The sequence below is a fragment of the Haliotis rubra genome, unplaced genomic scaffold (assembly GCF_003918875.1).
Source record: "Haliotis rubra isolate DU_JTF1 unplaced genomic scaffold, ASM391887v1 Scf813, whole genome shotgun sequence".
Lineage (NCBI taxonomy): Eukaryota > Metazoa > Mollusca > Gastropoda > Lepetellida > Haliotidae > Haliotis > Haliotis rubra.
Window position 1 is genome coordinate 386656 of NW_025767539.1, and position 22199 is coordinate 408854.

At 44.4% G+C, this 22199-nt stretch overlaps 1 protein-coding gene across 2 annotated transcripts in view; it reads right to left on the minus strand.

The window, feature by feature from the left end:
• Positions 1-492: 492 nt before the first annotated feature.
• Positions 493-22199, minus strand: part of LOC124261881 (synaptic vesicle glycoprotein 2C-like) — a 36923-nt gene continuing 15216 nt past the window's right edge. For both annotated transcript variants that reach the window (XM_046696249.1, XM_046696250.1), the window contains exons 2-12: positions 21061-21129; positions 19876-20037; positions 15366-15528; positions 14484-14605; positions 12856-13016; positions 11325-11399; positions 10309-10407; positions 7736-7824; positions 5482-5732; positions 2444-2603; positions 493-1302 (exon numbers count right to left, since the gene is read on the minus strand). In XM_046696249.1, the coding sequence (XP_046552205.1) occupies positions 1119-1302; positions 2444-2603; positions 5482-5732; positions 7736-7824; positions 10309-10407; positions 11325-11399; positions 12856-13016; positions 14484-14605; positions 15366-15528; positions 19876-20037; positions 21061-21129 (1535 nt within the window). In that variant the 3' untranslated portion in view covers positions 493-1118. The remainder of the gene's footprint in view (positions 1303-2443; positions 2604-5481; positions 5733-7735; positions 7825-10308; positions 10408-11324; positions 11400-12855; positions 13017-14483; positions 14606-15365; positions 15529-19875; positions 20038-21060; positions 21130-22199) is intronic.

Consider the following 22199-nt stretch of genomic DNA (forward strand, 5'->3'; position numbering starts at 1 on the left):
CCAGCCCGTCCAAAAAGTTGCCAGACCAACTTTAATTTCACATTTCAGCTCAGCAATAATAAAAGAAAACTATTAAGTATATTTGCTTTCATATTTATTTAAAAATGCCCATAAAGAGAAACAGTTTTATCACAGTGCTTTCTGCTGGCAATCCGAGAAATAGGGGCAACATGTTACACAGCCACTTTACAGGGCGCAGCCATTTTACATTACTGCCGCTGTTCCAAGCCTTGCTACGATTGACTCACTCACTAACACTGACCAATAGACGTTCGCCTTACATCAGTGTCATCAACTTGACACGAATTCCACGAAATTGAACCAGCTTGACACGAATCTCGGCTAATACATCTCAAGTGTTTTTGTTACAAAAACAGTCTCACATCTAAGATTCTCATGATGCCATCCCTCCGTAGAATTAACCTGTCTCGGGCGTTCGGGTGGGCAGTAGTTTCCTACACTGTTATTTTCCATTGTTTTAAAAAAATTTTGGCTTGTGTACATTGCTCAGAGAGTATATCTATGTATATATACATATATATATCCATATCAGCTCTGTGTCATTCAACTGAAGAAGGAGTTTTTGTTTTGACAAGTTTGTTTCTTGTTAAACGCCACACTCAGCAATATTCCAGCTATTTCGTGATGGTCTGTAAATAATCCAGTCTGGACCAGACCATTCGATGACTGACATCACGAGCATCGATCTAAGCAATTAGGATATGATGTGACCTGTGTCTACCAGGCGTGACCCGTTAATCACCTTTTACGACAAGCATGGGTTGTTGAAGATCAATTCTAACCCAGATCTTGAAAAAGGGGTAAGACTCTGAAACGTTACAAAATCAAAACATTAACATCCAAAAATATTTTTGACTCATCATTTCTAAGGATGCTCCTTAAATTATTCTGAGCTGTAAAATACCTTGTGGACAGTAGGCATCAAGAAAACAGTATTCCTGATTTATAGGGTTTCCCTGAAGAAACGAAAACCTTACACATGACTACTCTAAAAAAAATAGCGCTTGCAAAAAGCTCCGTACAGAGTCTCTGAACACTGTCCCAATGCAATCCCTGTACACAGATGTGGAGTATGTGATGTTGGGAGATTCTGCACATCAATGAATGTCAATGCCGGTGGTGTTTGGGAGTTTGATGGCCGTCAGGCCACCCAAACACAGCAGCACGGCCACCATGATCATTGGTACCGCGAAGTGGATGTCTACCAGTTCACCGAACACCACGTTGCCGAGGATAGCGCCGATACGAGCCATGCCCGTTTGGACACCGAATGCTGTAGTTCTGTAATGCAGATTTAGGCAGTTTGGATCATGGTGTATTCCACAAAGAGTGAGACAGTGAGTTTAGTTTTACGCCACTTATAGTAATATTCCTGTTATATTACAGCGGAGTACATCAGAAATGGGCTTCACATATTGTACCCATGTAAGGAATCAAACCTAGGGATTCAGCATGATGGGCAGATACTTTAACCATTAGGCCACCACACCACCATCCAATGCTTTTTCTGGTCCTTAAAATTCGGCCTATCTGTGGTCATATACAGTACATAAAGTGGGTTCAAAAATCCCATCGGCCGACGCCCTCTACAAATCATTTTTTATTTTGGGCGATCAAATAATGGTATCTTACTGGTCCGTGGGCTACCAGATAATTTCTGGAATGTTTACGGTTCCAAACTGAAAATAAACTCGGATTTCATTTCATATCTGCTCAAAATGTAGCTATTAAAACTTCACACGTTATAATAAAGAAATGAAGTAACTTTCACAATGATAATAATCTTCAGTTATCTTTCTTTGCTATTTATCACTCCTCGATCGGGGCCTCACAGTAAAGCTATAGAAACCAAAGCAAGCATTTCTATAAATAACTGACCAATCATTGACGAGAAAGCCGGCATGCACTCGCGTCGACAGTGAGGCTGAGACAGATTAGCTGACGACTGAGTTTCACATTTTGTTGTTAGAAAAATGTCACAAAAACTCATCAACAGCCTTTTACAATCAGTCAGTTACATTCTTCTAACCATTATTCATCACAACATAACTTTATTTTTCACTTTGGGTGTAAAACTATTTGAAGTTTTTGACCTCAAGTTGGACATATCCAAAAGAGTACAATAATGTAATTCAAATCTAACTTATTGAATGTACTTTCAGTAGAATTTGATTGGTTGGTTTGTTGTTTAATGCCGCATTCAGCAATATTCCAGCTATATGGCGGCGTTATGTAAATAATCAAGTCTGGACTAGGCAATCCAGTGATCAACAGCATGAGCAATCAACGCAATTAGGATATGATAACATGTGTCAACCAAGCCAGCAAGTCTGAACAACTGATCCCGTTAGTCGCCTTTTGCGACAAGCATGGGTTACTGAAGACCACGGGTTTTTTTTGGAAGAGCTGGAGTACAACATACCTGACGTTGGTTGGAAAGAGCTCTGTGGAGAGAACGTCAAGTGCGTTCCAGCCGACGGTGGAGACGGCTCCGAACACGCACGATATTGCTACATTCTGTACCCTGGTTTGTACGAACCATATGAAGAACACCGCCAGCCCTGATATACACATGCTGGATGCTGTAAGAACAGAGAAGAGTCAACAAGGGGAGGTAACCATGAACACCGCCAGTCCTGATATACACATGCTGGATGCTGCAATAACAGAGAAGAGTCAACAAGGGGAGGTAACCATGAACACCGCCAGCCCTGATATACACATGCTGGATGCTGCAAGAACAGAGAAGAGTCAACAAGGGGAGGTAACCATGAACACCGCCAGCCCTGATATACACATGCTGGATGCTGCAATAACAGAGAAGAGTCAACAAGGGGAGGTAACCATGAACACCGCCAGCCCTGATATACACATGCTGGATGCTGCAATAACAGAGAAGAGTCAACAAGGGGAGGTAACCATGAACACCGCCAGCCCTGATATACACATGCTGGATGCTGCAAGAACAGAGAAGAGTCAACAAGGAGGTAACCATGAACACCGCCAGTCCTGATATACACATGCTGGATGCTGCAATAACAGAGAAGAGTCAACAAGGAGGTAACCATGAACACCGCCAGCCCTGATATACACATGCTGGATGCTGCAATAACAGAGAAGAGTCAACAAGGGAGGTAACCATGAACACCGCCAGTCCTGATATACACATGCTGGATGCTGCAAGAACAGAGAAGAGTCAACAAGGGGAGGTAACCATGAACACCGCCAGCCCTGATATACACATGCTGGATGCTGCAAGAACAGAGAAGAGTCAACAAGGGAGGTAACCATGAACACCGCCAGCCCTGATATACACATGCTGGATGCTGCAATAACAGAGAAGAGTCAACAAGGGAGGTAACCATGAACACCGCCAGTCCTGATATACACATGCTGGATGCTGCAAGAACAGAGAAGAGTCAACAAGGGAGGTAACCATGAACACCGCCAGCCCTGATATACACATGCTGGATGCTGCAAGAACAGAGAAGAGTCAACAAGGGGAGGTAACCATGAACACCGCCAGCCCTGATATACACATGCTGGATGCTGCAATAACAGAGAAGAGTCAACAAGGGGAGGTAACCATGAACACCGCCAGCCCTGATATACACATGCTGGATGCTGCAAGAACAGAGAAGAGTCAACAAGGGGAGGTAACCATGAACACCGCCAGTCCTGATATACACATGCTGGATGCTGTAAGAACAGAGAAGAGTCAACAAGGGGAGGTAACCATGAACACCGCCAGCCCTGATATACACATGCTGGATGCTGCAATAACAGAGAAGAGTCAACAAGGGAGGTAACCATGAACACCGCCAGTCCTGATATACACATGCTGGATGCTGCAATAACAGAGAAGAGTCAACAAGGGAGGTAACCATGAACACCGCCAGCCCTGATATACACATGCTGGATGCTGCAAGAACAGAGAAGAGTCAACAAGGGGAGGTAACCATGAACACAGCCAGCCCTGATATACACATGCTGGATGCTGCAAGAACAGAGAAGAGTCAGCAAGGGGAGGTAACCATGAACACCGCCAGTCCTGATATACACATGCTGGATGCTGCAAGAACAGAGAAGAGTCAACAAGGGGAGGTAACCATGAACACCGCCAGCCCTGATATACACATGCTGGATGCTGTAAGAACAGAGAAGAGTCAACAAGGGGAGGTAACCATGAACACCACCAGCCCTGATATACACATGCTGGATGCTGCAAGAACAGAGAAGAGTCAACAAGGGGAGGTAACCATGAACACCGCCAGTCCTGTTATACACATGCTGGATGCTGTAAGAACAGAGAAGAGTCAACAAGGGGAGGTAACCATGAACACCGCCAGTCCTGATATACACATGCTGGATGCTGCAAGAACAGAGAAGAGTCAACAAGGAGGTAACCATGAACACCGCCAGCCCTGATATACACATGCTGGATGCTGTAAGAACAGAGAAGAGTCAACAAGGGGAGGTAACCATGAACACCACCAGCCCTGATATACACATGCTGGATGCTGCAAGAACAGAGAAGAGTCAACAAGGGGAGGTAACCATGAACACCGCCAGTCCTGTTATACACATGCTGGATGCTGCAAGAACAGAGAAGAGTCAGCAAGGGGAGGTAACCATGAACACAGCCAGCCCTGATATACACATGCTGGATGCTGTAAGAACAGAGAAGAGTCAACAAGGGGAGGTAACCATGAACACCGCCAGTCCTGATATACACATGCTGGATGCTGCAAGAACAGGGGAAGGGGAGGTAACCAAAAGCCGCGGTGTGGTGTGGTGTGATGAGGCATGGTGCGGTTGTGGTGTAATAATGTGTGGTGTGGCTTGGTGTGACATGGTGTGGTGCAGGTGGCGTGGTGACATGGGACATGGTGCAGCTGCGTGGTGTGGTGCGCTTGCGATGCGGGCGCAGTGTGGAGCGGTGTGGAGTGGCGTGGCGTGGCGTGGTTTGTTTGGATGGTGTCTGGCTTGGCTTCGTGTTCCTTCAGTCATTTATTAAGCTGTTCATCAGAATTTACTTGCAAAATGCTAACCGACATCCATCAATGAACTAACAAGTCTATATCAAATCATATAGAGCGAGCAGCAAAGACATACATGTGTGCATGCAGGCACAAAAGAGGTGGTGTCATGAATCAAAAGGAAGTATGGCTTTAGGCGTGATATTTTGGAAACAATATTCCCGTTATATCCGCTCCTGTCAACTTGAGGGAGAGGATTATCACTATTTACATCCTACAGGAGGGTAGGACTCGAACTTGAGACCATCACAGAGTCACAGGTTACTGGCACACCAAAGGGAGATAACTCTACACAGCAATAATGCTGCCATAGATGACCAGGCCCCTTGCATGACATTTTGTTTGGCATTTTTTAAATAAATAAGAACATTACTATTATGATCATTAATATGAATTCCATCTTCTCACAAAAGACACTCACAAAGAAGTAGTTTTCTTCCAAGTCTGTCCATAAGGAAAATGGTGAACAAGTTTCCAGGAAGGTTGGATGCTGCTGTTAGGAAACCTTCCAAAAAGATGGTGTTACTCGGCGACTCACACATGGTCGAGTTGCTTTGGTCGTCGGTGGAGTTGCTGATAGTTGTGTTGACGGGGCCGGGATCGCATGGTGTCCCTCCGAACTTCTCAATCCGACTGAACAGCTCGGGGAACCACATGAACAATCCGTAGTACCTGGTGGGGAGAGAGCAGGGAGTGAAGGTTGAACAACTCAAAGGTATTGAGGGACGAGGAGGAAGACAGGGAGGTAGGAGGGTGTTGAATGATGGAGGTAGGGAGGGAGAGTAGGAGGGTGCTGAATGATGGAGAAAGGCAGGGAGAGGAGGATGTTGAATGATGGAGGTAGGGAGGGAGACAGAGAAGGAAGGAGGGTGTTGAATGATGGAGAAAGGCAGGGCGAGGAGGGTGTTGAATGATGGAGGTAGGGAGTGAGACAGGGAAGGAAGGAGGGTGTTGAATGATGGAGGTAGGGAGGGAGACAGGGAGGAAGGAGGGTGGTGAATGATGGAGGGAGAGGAGGGTGTTGAATGATGGAGAAAGGCAGGGAGAGGAGGGTGTTGAATGATGGAGGAAGGCAGGGAGAGGAGGGTGTTGAATGATGGAGGAAGGCAGGGAGAGGAGGGTGTTGAATGATGGAGGAAGGGAGGGAGAGTAGGAGGGTGCTGAATGATGGAGAAAGGCAGGGAGAGGAGGGTGTTGAATGATGGAGGAAGGCAGGGAGAGGAGGGTGTTGAATGATGGAGGTAGGGAGGGAGACAGGGAAGGTAGGAGGGTGTTGAATGATGGAGGTAGGGAGGGAGACAGGGAAGACAGGAGGGTGGTGAATGATGGAGGTATGGAGGGAGACAGGGAGGAAGGAGTGTGTTGAATGATGGAGGGAGGGAGAGGGTGTTGAATGATGGAAGAAGGCAGGGAGAGGAGGGTGTTGAATTATGGAGGAAGGCAGGGAGAGGAAGGTGTTGAAATGATGGAGTAGGGATGAGACAGGGAAGGTAGGAGGGTGTCGAATGATGGAGGGAGGGAGACAGGGAAGGTAGGAGAGTGTTGAATGACGGAGGTATGGAGGGAGACAGGAGGGAGGGTGTTGAATCATGGAGTGAGGGAGGGAGACAGGGAGGGTGTTGAATAATGGAGGGAGGGTGTTGAATGTTGGAGGGAGGGAGGGAGACAGGGAGGGTGTTCAATGATGGAGGGAGGGAGGGAGACAGGAAGGAAGAGTGCGAGGAATGATGGAGGGAGGGAGGGAGACAGGAAGGAAAGAGTGTGTTGAATGATGGAGGGAGGGAGGGAGACAGGAAGGAAGAGTGTGTTGAATGATGGAGGTAGGGAGAGGAGACAGGAAGGAAGAGTGTGTTGAATGATGGAGGTAGGCAGGGAGACAGCGAAGGAAGGAGGGTGTTCAATGTTGGAGCGAGGGAGGGTGTTCAATGATGGAGGGAGGGAGGGAGGGAGACAGGAAGGAAGAGGGTGTTGAATGATGGGGGAAGGGAGGGAGACAGGGAGGGTGTTGAATAATTGAGGGAGGGTGTTGAATGTTGGAGCGGGAAGGGAGGCAAGGAGGGTGTTGAATGATGGAGGGACGGAGACAGGGAGGGTGTTGAATGATGGAGGGACGGAGACAGGGATGGTGTTGAATGATTGAGGGAGGGAGACAGGGAGGGTGTTGAATGATGGAAAGAGGGAGGGCAGGTGAGTGAAGCAGAGAAGGTGATCTGAGGAGGGAGTTGAGTGAAGGGAAGAGAAGGAGATACAAATTATTGTCCCCTGCTTTACTTTGTCAGTGTTTTACCTTCACTTACAGAGGTGATTGCTGCTAATTGCTGCTAACTGCTGTAAAGTATTGAATTTTAGTGATGTGTACTGTACGTTCAGATAATTACTTCAAAGCCTGGCATGAATCAGTGGTCATGTGGACAGTGGTCATGACTGATAGGTGAAATATGTGACACAGATAACTACTCCTTCAGACACTGTATTTTGAGTTTCTGCATCCATTCTCCACATTTGTGCGAACAGAATGCAGATTTGTGCACCACGTAAAACCCTGCTTTGTGCATGTTGTACACAAGGAAAGAAAACAAACGTCTTTTAGTTCTGACCTAACTTACATGGAAAGGATATTGATATTACTCCTGGTATTTGTCTCACAGGACTCAAAGTAACTAACAACAACTTACCCAAACGCAAGCGTGAAGTTGATCACAAGTAGGACGACATTACTTCTGAGCAGCGGGGGACGGAACAGCGCCACAGTAGTGTCCAGCAGCTGTAACAGTGGTCAGTGAGGGAGTCAATGTTGGATTGTATACTCCTCAAGGAGTTGAGAATGAAAATTAAGTACTAGGGCAATGACAGGAGTAAAAAGTTGAATTCAGTGGATCAGAACCTACATTCAACAAGTGAATGTATTTAGTACGTTCCAAGTCTCAGTAACTCTTTACATTACCCATAGTCCTTTCTCCGAAACAAATCTGAGCATCCTGCTCAGAAGTGGAGACATCTGCTTAGTCCCTGGATGAACATCGTACCATCAAATAATTCTTACATCACGAGTGAGGGAGTTTAGATTTATGCCAAATTTTAGTAACATTCCAGTGATATCACATCGGGGGACACGATATATGTGGGGCTGTAATGATGCATCAATATGTGACTATTAGTGGTGTTCCGATTAATTGAAATAATCGAAGATTGGTCGCAGTGACCAAACGACCAAGCAATCGATCACATTTTCTCATAATCGAACATAAACGATTTTGGAACTACTGTTTTAGTCTTTGAAATACTTGAGAATGGAACATATCGTAGAAGTTGTCAGGGCCTGAATACGTGTTTATTTCTTAGAAAACGCACTTCGCTAACTGAAAAGCCATGACTGAATATATATTTTGAAGACTCCGGGAAGTTTATGTTCATGATATATTAGTCATCACTATAAAGTAGCAAGTTGCAACATGTTATACATATCTGCAATAACAACCTGGATAGGAAAATCTGAAAAATGAAGCTAACCAATTTTTTATGATGATTGTTCGTTGGTAATGAAGCAATCATCAATTGTGATATTTCAACCAATTCCCAACACTAGCGACTATACACAGTTTAGTAATCTACTTCGGTTGATAAATGTGCAGCCCAAAGTACAGGAAGTACCAGATTTGTTCACTTTATAGGAGCTAGAGAAACCAATTTAACACTAAAGTAGTTGAATACTCATGAGGTTGGTTAAATGTGGGACTGACCATCAGAGGGAGATAACTCTCTGCCACATCGCTGCACGAGGAAAGTTTTACTTTGTGATGGACATTAATTAACTCCCACTGTCATTGCAAGGTATGCTTCATTATGTAAATCATAACTTGACAAGTTTTGCTAAATGTGGGATCTTTTTAGGGCAAATAAATGGGGATTAGAGCCGTTTGTAAGGCTAAAACAAATTTAGGGCCTTTTAAGAGTCAAATGTCCAAATTTCAGACTTTTTAAAGCGTGGGCAAACCCTGTCAAAGGAGAAGTTGAGTCGCATGGTTATTTTGCTGTACGCTAGGACCCGCGAAGATCCAGGTTAGAATTGAACTTCAGTAACCCGTGCTTGGCGTAAGAGGCAAGTTGAAGGGTGGTCAGTCTCGCTGACTTGGTTGACACGTCATCATATCCCAATTGTGTGGATCGATGCTCATGCTGTTGATCACTGAACTGTCTGGTCAAGATCTGATTATTTATGGACTGCTACAATATAGCCGGAATACTGCTGTAACTAAACTCACTCACTCACTCAGGACTGTACACAAGGAGCAATGACAACACTGGGATCATCGTTGGTCCAACAACAACCTGGACACATGAGGGTTTCGATCTCAGAACTTTGTGCTTGCAAGCCTGGAGTGTTACGTAAAGGATCAAAACCGACTCCGAGGTTTTGTTTGGAAAAGTAAGCCCGTGGCAGAAGGAAATTGGGGAGGATCGACAGGCCTGACCCGATTTCCCGAGCCCGAGGGCTTACTTTTTCAAACAAAACCGAGGAGGAGGTTTTGATCCAATTTATGAACCGAACACAGATAAACTTAGATATAATTTTAATATTTGGTATTTATTGTTTAAATCATCTGGGATGCGACTGGCATCCGACACCTTGCCTTGCACGCGCAATGCACGTGTTCAGCACACGCTACCCGTGTTCTGCACATCTGCGGCACGGACTACCCGTCTTGTGAGGAACACATGGTTCATACTGACAAACAATCTTATTCTTCACAGCGATCCTTCGTAGCCTAGTGGATAAAACCGTCAACCTAGTAAGCGACTGGTTGTACGTTCGAAACCAGGTATCGGCAATATATGTTTTCAATAATGTGATAATTCATGAATCTGTTCAATGATAGCAAGACGAAGTTATATCAATCATCAAAACAAGTAATAATTCAAAGTCAAGGGATTTCATGGAGAATGTCCACGAAACTGCCTGTAGAGGTTTACTCGGTAAAAGGAGAACCTGGCGAGACAACAACTTGGGGTTTAAACTACTTGCTCACATGTAAATTAAGTGAGTATGGTTTGATGCCAATGGAAGCAATATTCCAGCAATATTCCAGCAATATCACGTCGGGAGACACCAGATATGGTCATCATGCATTGTACCCATTTAGGAATCAAACCCAGGTTTTCAGCATGATGAGCTAACCCTAGCCACTGGGCTACCCAACCATCCCCATAGGTATAACAGAAAGGATTCCAAATCACGTGACATACATACATGGGCACACTTGGCCTTCATGGTTTGAACCTTGTGCTGGCTGTCAGAAACAGACGTGTGGCCATGTTTCTCCTCCTCGGACAGCACCAGCGCTTCCACCTAAGGGAGATAACCACGGCAGGTCAAGTCAATATCTGGATCAAGTCCAATCACATCAAAGGCCAATATTATTTCAAGGTGCATGGAGTGATCTAGGAAAATATTAAGAGAGTGAGTCTAGTTTTACGCTACTTTTTGCATTATTCCTCTGAAGGATATCACAAAGGTGTTTCACATATTGTACCCATGTGGGAAATCGGACCCCGAGCCTTCAGCGTGATGAGTGAACACTTTAACCACCAGCCTACCCCACTGCCCTGAATATATAAGCAGACATATGATACAATCACTTAATTTCCAAAATGTCTCTATACAAATATATAAGTGTGTAGCACTTACTATTTCATCTAGATTACTATTACAGCAGGGCTCAATGTAAGAGATGTTAACCCACTTGCACAAGGTGCAATGTAAGATAAAAACTAGTTGCACCAGTCAAATTCCAGTTGTACAGTTTTTATTGCAATATGTAATATCAGAAATATGCTATTGAATTATTGAGATGTTTTATTCAGAATTTTCCCTCTCAAAAATTTACTTGCACCTGGTGCAAGTTAGACTAACAACTAGGTTGCACTTTGTAATATTGGGTTGCACCAGTGCAGGTAACAAAGCACTAAATTGAGCCCTGTTACAACTTTGTAAAAAAGATTAAGAAAATAAGTCTGCATTTGCATTCCAGCGCCTTGAGCATGCACTAGTGTGTGGATATGTGCGCTATGTAAATATCCAATAATAATAAAATAATAAAAAATAAATTTTATGAAACATAAAGCAGTCTTTGAATTTTTATACTTCCAATGCAGAATCTGTGAAATAATTTTTAAAATGCTGTCGCAAACATTATGAAACCATATTAAGTATGATCATTATGATTATTACTTGTTACAGCAATGTTTCATTTATATTCGGCTTACCTTAAAAGGTTCTCTTTCTCTGTTTCTCTCGTGGACTTGCTTAAGGACGTAGATAGCATCTGTCTCTCGCCGAACCTGTAGTCAAACAATAGTCAAACATCACACAGATAGTAGCTATCTATCTCTTATGCTGCAGTCAAACAACAGTCAAACATCACACAGATAGTACCTATCTATCTCTTATGCTGCAGTCAAACAACAGTCAAACATTACACAGATAGTACCTATCTATCTCTTATGGTGTAGTCAAACAACAGTCAAATACTCAAAACACCCAATCAACCAATCACCATCCTGGACACCCAATCAACCAATCACCATCCCGACCTCCCAATCAACCCAACCAGATCAACCTGAGCACCCAATCAATCAAGCACCAATTTGGACCACCCAATCAACCCAACCAGATCAACCTGACCACCCAATCAAACAAGCACCAATTTGGACCACCCAATCAACCCAACCAGATCAACCTCAGCACCCAACCAATCAAGCACCCAACCAATTTGGACCACCCAATCAACCCAACCAGATCAACCTGACCACCCAATCAATCAAGCACCAATTTGGACCACCCAATCAACCCAACCAGATCAACCTGACCACCCAATCAATCAAGCACCAATTTGGACCACCCAATCAACCCAACCAGATCAACCTGACCACCCAATCAAACAAGCACCAATTTGGACCACCCAATCAACCCAACCAGATCAACCTCAGCACCCAACCAATCAAGCACCCAACCAATTTGGACCACCCAATCAACCCAACCAGATCAACCTGACCACCCAATCAATCAAGCACCAATTTGGACCACCCAATCAACCCAACCAGATCAACCTGACCACCCAATCAATCAAGCACCAATTTGGACCACCCAATCAACCCAACCAGATCAACCTGACCACCCCATCAACCAATTCACATCCCGACCACTCAATCAAACTGGGGCCCACTCTACTTGACTTGGATTCTTAACATGACATGTTATACTCAGCAATATGGCGTCAGTCTGTAGAGGAGTCTGTACCAGGTAATCCAGTGATCAACATCATCATCATTAATCTAAGCATGACACAGCAGGGGACACCAGAAATGGGCTTCACACATTGTACCCATGTGGGGAATCGAACCCAGGTCTTCAGCATGACGAGCGAATGCTTTAACCACTTGGCTACCAACCGCCCCTCTGCCCAGTGACCCCTAAGGGCTGCATGCTTCATTGTGAGCAGGCCACAGAGGATGTTACCGTGAGCACGCTACACAGAGGATGTTACCGTGAGCACGCTACACAGAGGATGTTACCGTGAGCACGCTACACAGAGGATGTTACCCTGAGCACGATACACAGGGGATGTGACCGTAAGCACGCTACACAGAGGATGTGACTGTGAGCACGCTACACAGAGGATGTTACAGTGGGCATGGTACACAAAGGATGTTACCGTGAGCACACTACACAGAAGATGTTACCGTGAGCACGCTACACAGGGATGTTACCGTAAGCACGCTACACAAAGGATGTTACCGTGAGCAGGTACTTGGGGCTCTCAGGCATCAGGAAGAAAAGAACGGCAGAAGACAGCGCAGGGATGGTGCAGACAGCGATGAAGATACGCCAGCTGGAGTAGGTGAACTCGGGGGAGAAGTAGCCCCACATCTCCTGGGGGATGATGATCCATGCCAGCCCTGCAACAACAGCAGCAGCAGCAACATCACATACACGGCAGCACAGACATAGTGTACCAGTATATCAGCATGTACCAGTATATCGGTGTGTACCAGTATATCAGTGTGTACCAGTATATCGGTGTGTACCAGTATATCAGTGTGTACCTGTATATCGGTGTGTACCAGTATATCGGTGTGTACCAGTATATCAGTGTTTACCAGTATATCAGCCTGTACCAGTATATCAGCCTGTACCAGTATACCAGTGTGTACCAGTATATCAGCATGTACCAGTATATCAGCCTGTACCAGCATATCAGCATGTACCAGTATATCAGCCTGTACCAGTATATCAGTGTGTACCAGTATATCAGTATGTACCAGTATATCAGTGTGTACCAGTATATCAGTGTGTACCAGTATGTCAGTGTGTACCAGTATATCAGCATGTAACAGTGCATCAGTATGTACCAGTATACCAGTGTGTACCAGTATGTCAGCCTGTACCAGTATATCAGCCTGTACCAGTATATCAGTATGTACCAGTATATCAGCATGTACCAGTATATCAGCCTGTACCAGCATATCAGCCTGTACCAGTATATCAGCCTGTACCAGTATATCAGCCTGTACCAGCATATCAGCCTGTACCAGCATATCAGTGTACCAGTATACCAGCGTGTACCAGTATGTCAGCCTGTACCAGTATATCAGTATGTACCAGTATATCAGCATGTACCAGTATATCAGCCTGTACCAGTATATCAGCCTGTACCAGTATATCAGTATGTACCAGTATATCAGCATGTACCAGTATATCAGCCTGTACCAGCATATCAGCCTGTACCAGTATATCAGCCTGTACCAGTATATCAGCCTGTACCAGCATATCAGCATGTACCAGTATACCAGTGTGTACCAGTATGTCAGCCTGTACCAGTATATCAGTATGTACCAGTATATCAGCATGTACCAGTATATCAGCCTGTACCAGTATATCAGCCTGTACCAGTATATCAGTATGTACCAGTATATCAGCATGTACCAGTATATCAGCATGTACCAGTATATCAGCCTGTACCAGTATATCAGCCTGTACCAGTATATCAGCCTGTACCAGTATATCAGCCTGTACCAGCATATCAGCATGTACCAGTATACCAGTGTGTACCAGTATGTCAGCCTGTACCAGTATATCAGTATGTACCAGTATATCAGCATGTACCAGTATATCAGCCTGTACCAGTATATCAGTGTGTACCAGTATATCAGTATGTACCAGTATATCAGCATGTACCAGTATATCAGCATGTACCAGTATTTCAGCATGTACCAGTATATCAGTATGTACCAGTATATCAGCATGTACCAGTATATCAGCATGTACCAGTATATCAGCATGTACCAGTATTTCAGCATGTACCAGTATATCAGTATGTACCAGTATATCAGCATGTAACAGCAATGATTAACAGTAATGATTACCTGCGGCCAGTATGTTGCCTCCCATCCAGAATGTTGCCAGGACTGAGATCATGGAGCCTCGCCGGTCCTTGGGTTGAAACTCACAGAAGTAGGAGAAGATGACTGGCATACTGCCGCCAACACTGAAACATTCGCACTAACGTTTAAGAAAAGTTAAATGTACAATCTGTTGCTCTCTTTTCAATACCAACGATGAACAGGATACAAGACACAACACAGAGTCACCCAACACCGCTGATAAAGGGGAGACAACTACAACACAGAGTCACCCAACAACACTGATAAAGGAGAGACAACTACAACACAGACTCACCCAACACCACTGATAAAGGGGAGACAACTACAACACAGACTCACCCAACACCACTGATAAAGGGGAGACAACTACAACACTGACTCACTAAACACCGCTGATGAAGGGGAGACAACTACAACACAGACTCAACCAACACCGCTGATAAAGGGGAGACAACTACAACACTGACTCACCCCACACCACTGATAAGGGGAGACAACTACAACACAGACTCACTAAACACCGCTGATGAAGGGGAGACAACTACAACACAGACTCACTAAACACCGCTGATGAAGGGGAGACAACTACAACACAGACTCACCCAACATCGCTGATAAAGGGGAGACAACTACAACACAGACTCACCCAACACCGCTGATAAGGGGAGACAACTACAACACTGACTCACCCCACACCACTGATAAGGGGAGACAACTACAACACAGACTCAACCAACACCACTGATAAAGGAGAGACAACTACAACACTGACTCACCCCACACCACTGATAAAGGGGAGACAACTACAACACCGACTCACCCCACACCACTGATGAAGGGGAGACAAGTACAACACCGACTTACCCAACACCACTGATGAAGCGCATGAGGAGGAAGAGCCAGAAGACTTGGGACACACTGGACAGCAGCCCTCCGATACCGTTGACCATCAGTGACCACAGCAGGATCGAACGACGTCCACCCTTGTCGGCCAGGGAGCCCCAGAAATAGCCACCAACCATCATACCTGAAACACGTGAGTGAGTGAGTGAGTGAGTGAGTGAGTGAGTGAGTGAGAGTGAGTGAGTGAGTGAGTGAGTGAGTGAGTGAGTGAGTGAGTGAGTGAGTGAGTGAGTGAGTGAGTGAATACCCAATTGTACCAATTGAATACCTCAGTTGAGATGTTTGGATCAGTTTAACTGAAGCTTATGACAACACATGAGTATATTGGTATTGGAATTCTAATCAAAACCGACCTTTCCAGTACACATAATATCCCATATAACACACCATGTTGTACCAAACATTAAAAAAACACACATAACCCTAAAGAAGAAAACAATATAAACCATCCCAAACTCCTGGCAAATATTGAAACAATGAATTAATGCAAAAACAAAAAAATGAAATATACAGCCCTCACTTTTCAGTAATAATCAGCCCCTGTTCAATCTAACACTAAATGGCCTGGCCCTGATTTCTCGAGAAGTTTTTATTCAAATTTCAAACTGAGTTTGACAGTTTGAAACAGCTGAATTTTAACTCAGCTGCATTTTTAAAATAAAAAAGCCCAAACAACATAAGTAATCTATCCACCAAACTAAAATTGTCTATACTACGCCTGAGTTTAATATCGATTTTATTTTATTATGAGAAATGTGTTTTCTCCAATTTCAGTAAAAACTTTAAGTCAAAACTCAGACTTAACTTTGTTTTGAGAAATCAGGGCCTGATGGGATTGCACATGAAATATGCTTGGTCTTGGAAAGTGCACATAAAACTCCAAATCATCATCGACAGTTAAAGGTGGTGCTATTATCAAGCCCTGAAATTTCAGCCTATTTAGGCAAGGGAGGAAACTTGACTTGGGTTACCTCCCTTGCATCAGGAACATGCAAAATACCCCAAAACATCAACACAATGATCTCAAGCCAAAACATCACCCTTAGCTGCTACAGGTGATTCAAGCCTGGTAAACAAAGGGAGGTAACCAGTATTGAGTTAACTCCCTTGCATAAGGAACCTCAAAAACTATGCAGTGATCTCAAGCTAAGTCATTTATCCACTTGAGACAGAGATGTAAATAACAAAGATGTGTGACTGACATGCCCTGCATTGAAAAAACACTGTGATCTTATTCATTATAGATTAGATATTGAAGAGCATTGTTTTCCTGTTAACCACAGATGTTTTCAGTGAAGTGTATTTCAAAGCGCTGTTGTCAGTGTCCAGTGGAGCGTGACAAATGACTGAACAGATGTAGATAAACTCACAATACCCTCACTGTTCTGTGTTGCTGAATTCATTGACGGCTTTTGTCAAATGCTGTTTGTGTACACAATACACAATCACAACAAGTTCGATGGGGAAGGTGAAATCTGGGGTGTGGGTGGGGAGTTGATGGGGAAGGTGAATGGAGGTCTGGGGTGGTGATGGGGACTGGCAGTTGAGGGTGGTGGCGAGGCCAGGGGAGGTGAATGGAGGTCTGGGGTGGCGATGGGGACTGACAGTTGAGGGTGGTGGCGAGGCCAGGGGAGGTGAAATGGAGGTCTGGGGTGGTGATGGGGACTGGCAGTTGAGGGTGGTGGCGAGGCCAGGGGGAGGTGAATGGAGGTCTGGGGGGTGGCGATGGGGACTGACAGTTGAGGGTGTCAGCGAGGCCAGGGGAGGTGAAATGGAGGTCTGGGGTGGTGATGGGGGACTGGCAGTTGAGGGTGTCAGCAAGGCGAGGGGGGAAGGTGAATGGAGGTCTGGGGTGGCGATGGGGGACTGGCAGTTGAGGGCGGTGGCGAGGCCAGGGGGGGAGGTGAATGGTGGTTAGTAGGGCTGCAACGATTCACCCAAACCGCTATTCATTTCGATTTTCGATATTGGACCCTCGACTCGATCATTTTCGATTCGATTCGTCATACAAATAAAAACATCAGATTTCATTTAACTCTGGTCTTTTTTAGCATGAAATCCATCGTCAACTTGGCGATGTCTACTAACAACAATTCTCATTGGAGAATTCGCCCAGCATCAACCAATTAGTTTCGCCTTATTTCAGTGCTCGATACTGCTCGAGTTGGAGTCAAAATTACGTTCTCGCTTTTTGGAAATAATCTAAATAGGTATTCAAATATCGAATCGAATTAGTGATATTGGTTATCGAAAATCGAAACTAAGGTGTCACTTTTGATTTTCGATGAATCGAATCGAATCGTGGCAGCCATAGTGGTTAGGGTGGTGATGGGGGAGAGGCAGCTGGGGAGGGTGTTGACCATGGGGGAGCGGCGATTGGAGGTATTGGGGAGGTGATAGGAAGGTGATGGCGAAGGTGAAATGGTGGATTGGGCAATGGTGGATTGTAATGGGAGTGGTGTATGAGATGGGGTGTTGGCAATGGGGGAGTGGTGCATGAGATGGGGTGTTGGCAATGGGGGAGTGGTGCATGAGATGGGGTGTTGGCAATGGGGGAGTGGTGCATGAGATGTATACTATGTTAAAAGCAATGTATTCAAATGTAAAATCTTGTGTACGATGTGGTTCTGGTGTAACAGATTATTTTGACTGCCCAATGGGACTACGACAAGGATGCATTGTAAGTCCGATTTTGTTCTCATTCTTCATAAACAAATTTTATTATGAGGTTATGCAAAAGGTTAAACATTGTGTACAGATGTTCCCAGATATGACAGAACTGTTTATGCTCCTATTTGCAGACGATGTCATTTTGACATCTGAAACTATTATTGGTTTGCAAAATCAGCTAAATATTCTTGAAAGTTATTCTGAAAACTGGAAACTATCCATAAATTTAGACAAAACTAAAATAGTCATATTCAGGAGGGGTGGCGCTGTTGCATCTAAGGAGAAATGGTTTCTTCACGGAAAATCTGTTGCTATTGTTAATCAATATAAATATCTGGGGATAATTTTTTCAAATACGATGAGTTTAAAAAGTTGTGTCTATGACTTGTTCCTACGTGCAAAGAAAGCAATGATTTCAATTTTATCTATCTCACATGAATGTGGAATTTTAACTCCAAATATATTTTTCAAACTGTTTGATGCCCAGATACAACCCATTTTTTTATATGGATCGGAAGTGTGGGGATTTCAACGCTACGATTACTTGGAGAGATTACATCTTATGGCTTGCAAGAAGTTTTTATGTGTTGGATCCGCTACTCCAAATTGTATGGTTTACGGTGAATGCGGGAGATATCCTGTGTACATTAATTCGCAAATATGATGCCTTAAATATTGGTTTAAGATTCTGCTAATGCATAAAAGTTGTCTACCAAATATGTCTTATAATATGATGGTTCATCTAGATAATATGGGTAAAATATCTTGGGCATCACATATTAGAAATCTTTTGTTTTCTCATGGATATGGGTATATGGATAAGCCAGGGTGTGGGCGATGTCCTAATGTTTTTAAAAGAATTTCGTGATCGAGCGGTAAATATGTTTCATCATTTCACTCTAGAAAGTAGATCTCGTTACGAATTATATAGAACATTTAAAACTCTATTACAACCTGAACTGTATTTATCTAAACTTACTTTAAGTGTAACAGAAATATATTTGGAGGCCGAAAACTGTCCATCCCAAAATCTGAAAGATCTTGTCCTCCATGTAAATCTTCAGTACAAGATGAACTACATTTTACCCTTGACTGTCCATTTTATGAAGATTTACGTTACATGCATATCCCAGAAGGTTATCTGTCAGAACCACCACTGATAGGTTTTACCAGTATATTAACAGCTAATAATGAATCCACCCTACCCAATCTAGCTCTCTATGTTAAATATACATTTATTCGTCGTAACGAGCACTTACAGTTAACCATGTCTTAATGTATGTAACTCGCTTGTATAAGGGCCGGTGACCTAAAATACAATAAACAATTGTCTTGTCTTGTCTTGCATGAGATGGGGTGTTGGCAATGGGGGAGTGGTGCATGAGATGGGGTGTTGGCAATGGGGAGGGTGCATGAGATGGGGTGTTGGCAATGGGGGAGGGTGCATGAGATGGGGTGTTGGCAATGGGGGAGAGGCTATTGGGGAGCAATGGGGTGGTAATGGGGAGTGGGGCGACTTCAGATGACACTTGTCAATGTGGGGTTGGAGATGAGGATGGGGTAATTGGGGGTGGGGTGGCAATGGGGTAGAAGCGATTTAGGGGTTAGGGGGTCAGGGGTGGATATGGAGTAGTTCAAGCAGGGTAGGGACTGGTAAGTGGGGAGCCGTGATTGGGGGTGATGGTGATTGTCTGTCTCTTATACAATGTCCTATCCCACACAATTGGCTTCTTGCCTGGGTGTCATCCCCTTGGTGACATCCCCTGTTCTGATGTTCTGATGGTTACATCTGGCAACTCACCAACAAATACTATAGCACTAAGCCAGCCTTTGTGTGACGATGTCATCTTGAGCTCGCAGGAAGCGGACGGCAGCAGGAACGACACTGACAACACCTCCACAGCATCACTGGACACTGCCCAGCCACACAGCAGCAGCAGGATGATGTGGAACCTGCCATAGCCTGAAACATCATCATCACCATCACCATCACCATCACCACCATCATCACCATCACCATCATCATCATCATCATCATCACCATCATCATCACCATCATCGTCATCATCATCATCATCATCATCATCATCACCGTCATCATGTAACCATCATCATCATTAGTATTCAACAGGTGGCATTGGACCACACGAACAAGCATTCAACAGGAGGCATTAGACCACACAAACAAGTATTCAACAGGTGGCATTAGACCACACGAACAAGCATTCAACAGGAAGCACTGGACCACACAAACAAGTATTCAACAGGTGGCATTAGACCACACAAACAAGTATTCAACAGGGGGCTATAGACCACACAAACAAGTATTCAACAGGGGGCTATAGACCACACAAACAAGTATTCAACAGGGGGCATTAGACCACACAAACAAGTATTCAAGAGGGGGCATTAGACCACACAAACAAGTATTCAAGAGGGGGCATTAGACCACACAAACAAGTATTCAACAGGGGGCATTAGACCACACAAACAAGCATTCAACAGGGGGCATTAGACCACACAAACAAATATTCAAGAGGGGGCATTACACCACACAAACAAGTATTCAACAGGAGGCATTAGACCACACGATCAAGCATTCAAGAGGGGGCATTAGACCACACAAACAAGTATTCAAGAGGTGGCATTAGACCAAACGAACAAGCATTCAACAGGGGGCATTAGACCACACAAACAAGCATTCAACAGGTGGCATTGGACCACACAAACAAGTATTCAACAGGTGGTGTTACAATACACAAACAAGCATTCAACAGATGGTGTTACAACAAGAGTGAGTGAGTGGGTTGGGTTTTACGCCGCTTTTTGCAATATCCCAGCAATCTCACAGCGGGGACACCAAAAATGGGCTTTACACATTGTACCCATGTGGGGAATCGAACCCGAGTCTTTGGCGTTATGAACGAACGCTTTAACCACTAGGCTACCCCAACGCCCCGTTACAAGAAGAGGCATTGCTACCTACCAATACATTTGACAGCCTCTTCATATGTGAAGACATTCTTCCTGTTCTCTGCTGGGGTACGCTCACCGTCTGCAAACAAACACCTGGTGTTATTTCTGCCAATACCAAACACATGTTGTTATTCCTGCCAATACCAAACAAGTCAAGTAATCAACAGCTTGAGCACCCATCTATGTGTTTAAGATACAAGATACAATGATCACCTCTTCTGACAAGCATGGGTTACTGAAGATCAATTCTAACCCAGATCTTCATGGGTCGCAAAAAGGGAGAGAATACGAACTAAGGAAATATAAGTTCTGTATCAGAATATGCACCCATAATATTAGGATACATCTTGTATCACTGCCTCACGGTATCGCTACCTCATGAAATTCTGCAATCTACTTTGAAAGTGAATGGTTGAGTTTTTGGAACTTGTACCAGTAATTAAAAGAGGACAAGTGCCAGTATTGGGAAGAGGACAATGAGGATGAGTGCCAGTAATAGAATAAGGACGAGTGCCAGTTATGTGAACAGGACGAGTGCCAGTATTGGGAAGAGGACAATGAGGATGAGTGCCAGTAATAGAATAAGGACGAGTGCCAGTTATGTGAACAGGACAAGTGCCAGTATTGGGAAGAGGACAATGAGGATGAGTGCCAGTAATAGAATAAGGACGAGTGCCAGTTATGTGAACAGGACGAGTGCCAGTATTGGGAAGAGGACAATGAGGATGACTGCCAGTAATAGAATGAGGGCGAGTGCCAGTTATATGAACAGGACGAGTGCCAGTATTGGGAAGAGGACAATGAGGACGAGTGTCAGAAATAGAATGAGGACGAGTGCTAGCAATAGCACTCCCCCGAAAAACTTTCCCTGAGGAGTGTTTCACCCTAATCTTTGGACTTAATGACTTATATGCATCCCCCTTCTCCAAAATCCTGTATCCAGCCTTGTGCTGCATCAAACTGTGCTACAAATCTGGACATGATCATCAAAGAGCTAATGACAGGTTGGATCAAATAAAACTGAATTGTACATTCATGTCCGTCCAAAAAACAATGCTATGACAGTGAGTATTCACCGACATCACAATAGAAGTTGTAGCACTGTGGTGACGGGTATACCGGGTTGTATGTGCTTGGAGCGTGCACCTT